Consider the following 6,762-nt stretch of genomic DNA (forward strand, 5'->3'; position numbering starts at 1 on the left):
TTCTTACGGACTGATGTGCGGAACGATGCGATTTCCCAACACTTTCGCTTTTGGCACTTACAACGTTTACCACTTTTAGTCCTCAACTACTGATTGGCTCGAAAAAAAATATGGTAATCAATGCGTACCGATCAAGCTTTTTATCTCGGGTTTGCATTATTTATACATGAGATTCGCAGGATTCATTAAAAAAAGTCAAACATTTATTAATACACTTGTAATAATAAGGATTGTCATTTTCAGCTAATCATATTTGTCACGTACATATCTCATCGCTTTGTATAAATACTTAAATGTTAATGAACTGAACACGAATGCACTGCACATCATCTCTTTAATTTTTATTTTTTTTATCAAGAAACGGATAAACTATAAACAGCCAGCACTCGGAAACCACAGACAAAAAACGCTCCTTTGCAAACTCACAGATTATCTTCACATGGCCAAACTTTGCTCTGATTGGCCGTTCCACAGAATCCAGTCGAGGAAAGATAGTAGCAATTAGAACATGTCCTATTCCTGAAAACCAGTCAAGCAGTCAGCCAGGCGGCCATGATTTCTACCTAGAAAGTCAGTACAGCGCCAACTCGGGCATTCCTACTAGACATCCAGTTTCGTGTGATAGGGGCATAAGCTGCCCAGTTGGGGGAGCTCTCGTTTTTTGGGAAAAGTGAGCCGTTGCATTGGAAAATTGCAGATCTGCGAGGTGTAAATTTCCGTAGCCAACCGGGCTCCTATAAAAGCATCGGTTTTGGGTAACTGGGCGACCAGAACAGATCTGTTGTTTACGAGGACAAGGAGAATCTTCGTGTAAGAGGGCAATCGCTGCAGAGACTACAATGGGTGCGTTCCGAAAGTCTTAACGAAACGAACGCATTCAACGAAAATAACTGGGCTTGTGAATCTGGTGAACGCAGTTATTTTGCATACTTATGGGACACTCTAGGCGAAAGCGCAGGCGCAGCGTTTTGTTTAGAGAAAGTTTCCGCATGGCGTCAGCGGAAGGACTGTCCTTATGGCAAAAATAAACTGTACTGTGGACATTATTACTCATTTAATCACATTCTAAGAACGGTCAAGGCATATTCATCTTGTGCATGTTGCTTCATATCGGTCTCTGTTAAAATTATAATACATTTTCTGAGCTAGTGCAGTTTGAATCCTTCAGCACGCGCTTTGTCTGCAAGGAGCAGACGATTCTCACCGAACAAACCAGCCTCCTAGCCCTTGCGTTTGGTGAATCTCGTTCTTGCACGAAACGCACGGAATGCGACTTTTGGGACAGCATAATGAAACGCACGGAAGCACTTATGGGACAGCCAGTTACCATAACTCGTTTAACGCGTTAAACTCGTGCGACTTTCGGAACGGGCCCAGTTTAACGTGGGATCTGAGCAACTATAATGCCTGGGCCCGATATCGAACCCGATACCCCTTGATTACAAGGCGAAGACGTTGCCACTACGCCATCTGGGAGGTCAATCGAACTGAACTGATTCATATGGAAAATAAAAAGTAGCATTTGGTGTAAGCCAACCCCTATTTGAAATTTCCAATTTTCCAATTTGAAAAGTATTGCACATATGAAATATTCTGAGAACGAATCGTATTGCCTCTAGAGAATGAGTGCAGAGTAAGGTGACGCGCTAGAACGCCTCCCCTACTTCTGCTAGGAGGTTGACTCTGGAATATAATTAAATTCAGGATAGGCCCGCAGAGATTGTTACGCTAATTCTTCGTTAATGGAAGTACCAATGATGGAAGCCATAGGTGCGAAATCGATAGATTAGAGATCAGTTGATTTGAAAAATGCATATTTGTAATAATTATACATATGTAAATAGAAGCAGCTTATAATAAACCACATATTAATCACCTCCAGACATAATTTGAATTAACAATATACTTCCTAATCAAAGTACTTGCCCATTCGAGTTATTCATTCATATTTTGTATTTCTGTATTATAATTTTAGTATGAACTTAGGCGCGGGGGTTGGGGGGGGGGGTGTCGTGTGTATAACCCCTTTATAAAAGTTAAGAGAGAAAGAGATTAAAGGTAAATGGTAACAAGGTCCGACAGAGTGGACATTGTTAATACAAGGAAAATAGGCACTTCTTATGTTTGACATCGTCTTCAATGTTCCGATGCTTATGACAGCAGGCGGGACAGAGAAGGCTTGTTATTGGGCCACACTGGAATTATTAGATCGATCCGGGACCGCTGGCACCAAAGGCGTGAGCGTTAATCGTTAGGCTACAGGCGATTACCCACCAATCAACTTGAATAACAATGAAAGTATGCTGTTGGTCTATTCGTGGTTACTGAGAGCCATGCGCATGCTCTATTGAAATAGGCATTTGACAACGGTTTCGTGAGTTTTTTTATCTATTTATTTATTTATTTAGTACTTACCGTGTAAATATGACGAGAGTAAGCGAAAGCCAGGTTTGACTTTTCATTCCGCGAGGCTCTCCACATCCTGCGTCACATGGATGTTCGACAACTTATGGGCTGTGAACGGAATAAAGAAAACATTAAGAAGTTTTTTTTAAAAAATGCACAAGACATAAGAACGGAAATAATTTTTCGGGAAATTGCTAAAAGAAAGGTGTAACTTCATTTTACAGCTGGATAATATATATATTTAAAGGCACGGCCATGGAATTAGGTGGTTCGCAGAAGTTCGCGGTGTTGCCACGTCGGAGCACAACCCCGTGTGTTCGGAGGTTTAAGATAATGAAATATCTCGTTGTAGAGTTGTTCTTTGTAATCAATGTAATACAAACTGACAGTATTTGCTGGAAAGGTCAGGGATGACGCAAAAGTGCCCCGGAGAGAGGTGGTCTGAAGCTCGAACTAGGCAACGTTGCCACACAGTGCGCGGGAACCAGCGACTTTTTTCCCGCTCTCGCTTTGCTTTTCCCATATGTGGCACCAGCGCAATTATGCCCAGCCGCCTATTTTCATGGCCGTGCTTTTAGTCTGTCAAAGATATAATTGTTAGACAAAGCAGCTGGTAACAAATAAATGCCCTTGTCAGTTGTCTTTTCCATTGTTAATGTAAGGTTAAAGCCCAGGTTGAGAATCAACCGGGGAATGGGCATGGACGTCCACAAGATTGTTTTCTATTTCCAGAGAGGAGGCAAACGAGGCATATTGTTCCTATACTAACACCTTTTCCAGTTTTGTTATGTTCCTGCAACACAGCCCCCTGGCATCATCAATGCTCGCATTGGTTACAGTATTCTCCGTCGATTTTGCACTAAGGGTCCCGGAGGGTCAATGAATTAGGTAACATGGTAGCATAGACACCGATTTCTTCAGACATTTTTTTTTGGGGGGGGGCAAAGCTAAGAAAAGCATAAAGACCAATTTCTTTCCGTTTGCGGATGAAAGGGGGGTGAGCAATTTTTAAAAAATCAATAGTAGAGACCTAAAAATATGCACCCTTGAGCTAATATTTGAAAAGTTGTAATTACAATTGCTAGCTCTAATAACAAAAATATACCTATCAAGGTACATCGAACTCCATGAGCTGGACAAAAAACTACTACATTTTCATTATATAATGATGTAACAATGTTTTATGTGTAACTTTTGATTGAAAATTTGATTATCATATTTTGTTTATGTACTGTACTTTTTCCCATAATCCTTTATGGGAGTTTAACATCTTCGCACATGCTCACGCATATACACACAACCATATTTCTTTAACGTTGGTTACGCATGGTATAAATATGTAACACTAGCCACAGTAATGCAACTTGAAGTAGCACGCACATGTTTACAGGTATAACGTACAAGTAAAAAAAAAAAATACTATTCCTGATTAAATAAAAGAGTCGCATTTTGCAAAACAGAATATTTTCAACTTCTACTCGGCTTTTACGAAGGGATATAACATTTAATTAAACATTTCATGGTCCACAGAATTAAGACGCCTTTTGAGCCATTGTACTTTGTAAATATGTAGTTCTTGAGACGGTGCAAAGCACAGACTACTTTCAGCCTCGCAATAAGAATACAGCGTCAAAAGCAAGCGCACTAGACATTCTGCTTTTCTTAAATAGTTGCACGGGGAGGGGGTTGCTACAAGACTAGGCTATTTTAGGCTATAGCCCAGGGGGCCACAAGTCCAGGCGGGGCGCACAAAAATGAGACTGAAGAGGCAGACTTGACAAATACCATTGATTCCTTAAATTTGTAATAGCCTAATAGGAAAATAAATCAACACGCTAAGTGATTTTACTTGCTTTTCCATGAAAGAAGGTAAAAGGAAGGAGTTTCTAGCGTTGAAATAACTTTTACATTGTAACTCTCTTTTCAATACTGTGTTTTAGCCCCGTACAAGTCCAAAATCAAGTCAAATTCTTAATCAGATGTGTGTATATTTTAAAGTTAAAAATGTTATTAATACAGAGCATGCAATTAATATAAATGAATTAATGATGATAATAATAGTAGACCTAATGTCGGCAGGGCCCAAAACAAAGGATAGCCTAGAAGGGGGAGTAAATTTTATAATCCTCCCTGAATAGTTGCCCTAACTATGCACCATGGGTACTGATCGGAACATGGAATATCTATAACATATCGTTTATACATTTTTTAACGAACTTTCTAATGATAATACATAAAAAACGAATATATGTTTCGTTATTCGTTTTACTGTCCTAGTTCGATAACAGTTCAATTTAGTTAGTGTTCCATCAAATTGCTTTCTTATTGGTATTTCCACAAAATACTTTTAGTTCTCTGAGATAGGGACAGGTTTAGGCCACTTTAATGTCGTTTGCAGGCGTGAAACCATGCTCCTTGTCACTCGGAACAAAGACGGCCTGTATTTTTATTGTAGTTATATTAATGGCTCGGATCCATCCCGAAATAGTTCCTGCGCCACTGTATAGTTCAGGATGGATCCGAGCCAGTGGCGGTGATTGGGTTCTAAAACCCGGGTTGGGTAAGGTGCTAAAACTTGGGGGGTCAAAGGCAGTATATTTTCCTTTGTAGATAAAGTTTGGCATAGTGCGGGGGCAAAAGTGGCGAAAAATGCCCCCTTCCCTAATCGCCGCATTCGCCGAGCCAAGTGTTTTACATATGATAATAATAAAGTTTATAATTAACAGTTTGATGAGATGTAATAAGCCAATTAAGTTTTACGTAAGGTTTTGTAAACCTAGTTACTACTTACAATTTTGTATTTCTTCCTTCTTAATATAGTCATGTGTTCCACTTTTTCCCCCACTCCGTTCTTCTTTCTCAACCTTGAGCCCAACATCAACACCCCACCACAATCCACTGCTATATCCTGATCAAAGACGATCAATTCGTTTTTTCATTCCTTTCTTTTGTCTCTTTCGAATGCAAGTAATAGCCAAAACAGTCCAAATTTTGGCGCCTCAGAAGTTCATAAGGTGAGGTAACCGATACTACATCAACAACAGACACCGACAATGGAAGTTAAAAGCAGCTTACATTCGTGTGGAAAACAATGGCACCTATTTTTCGATGGACTGACTCATTCAAGAACACAAGGGCTACAGTATTCCTGATTCTTCCTTTATTCTCGCACATAATCATAATATACCGGGCGTTTTCCTTAAGAGCCCGTATCACCGCTGGTGACGATACCTAAAAAATAGGTTCTTGCGTCGACGTTCTGTGCTCGAACAGTCAAGTGTGTGTCATTTAAATTTTACTGAGTTAAAGATCAAATATGAAATTAGTTATGTCGCGAAGCCTTTTTTTAAATACATTATTTATTACGTAGTTTTCCTTATCTCAATTTCGTAAAATTCACTTGCTCGCCCATTGTATGTAATAACTTAAATCAACATTTTAAAGCGCAAGAAAGCTTCAACTGTTCTTCTACAGCAAAGAAATGAAACTGATCTTACATAATTTTCTTTAGAATGTCTGTAGTTTTTCGACGTACAGAGCAATGTATGTAAATTTTAACTTCGACTTTTCTAAGCTGGTCGCGCTAGCCGTTTCCCCCTCTGTACCGCTCGCGCTCAACCCCGCCCCTCCTCCACACTCCTCCGCCGACCCTTTTTTCTTTCACAATCGGCCAGTCTTCCAAGAAAACCGCATGCTGAGAGCTAGGAAAAGAAAAAAGAAGGCAGGGAAAGGTTTTGGGTGAGAATCAATAGTTTGGGCGATGCTTGTAAACAGTTCTTCACTATGCGATATCCTAATACTAAATCACGATGGGGTTGTAGTGCAATGACAACAGTGAAGGACGGGGGCTTTCCCCAGTATATTGTTCACAAATGGGAAGGGCTGGTTGCACAGACTGAAGTACACCTGTACAAAAGGTTTGCCTGCAAAAGAAAAATTGTGCCAAATTATAACTTTTTTTTTGTGAGAACACGAAAGGGATTTTTTTTAGGGGGAAGGTGACTTTACCCAAAGTTTTTAGATAAATATTGTGTAAATTCTATCTGGTGGTGGATTATCAACCAGCCACGCAAATGAATGACTTTTTAGCTGTCGATCATAAATAAGTTCAATCAACGTTCATTGTCAGTTTGAGATATTTCTGAGGGTCAATGGTAAAAAATACTTGATGATCTGTTATGGTAATAGTGCTATTTTTAAACATTTTGAACGTCCGTTCAATTTAATTTCGAATTTGACTCCTTTCATGATTTGTAAGTAGGGGGATAAAATATATTTACTTAATACTTTACTGCGTTATTTTATCACCAATTACATATATATATATATATATATATATATATATATATATATATA

At 39.3% G+C, this 6,762-nt stretch overlaps 1 protein-coding gene across 1 annotated transcript in view; it reads right to left on the reverse strand.

Moving 5' to 3' along the window:
• Positions 1-2,498, reverse strand: part of alka (glycine receptor subunit alpha alkaliphile) — a 44,423-nt gene extending 41,925 nt beyond the window's left edge. The window contains exon 1 of the mRNA XM_083126456.1: positions 2,416-2,498. Within this exon, the coding sequence (XP_082982582.1) occupies positions 2,416-2,462 (47 nt within the window). The 5' untranslated portion in view covers positions 2,463-2,498. The remainder of the gene's footprint in view (positions 1-2,415) is intronic.
• Between the last annotated feature and the right edge of the window lie 4,264 nt (positions 2,499-6,762).

The sequence above is a fragment of the Lepisma saccharinum genome, chromosome 1, assembly GCF_977018435.1.
Source record: "Lepisma saccharinum chromosome 1, izLepSacc3.1, whole genome shotgun sequence".
NCBI lineage: Eukaryota > Metazoa > Arthropoda > Insecta > Zygentoma > Lepismatidae > Lepisma > Lepisma saccharinum.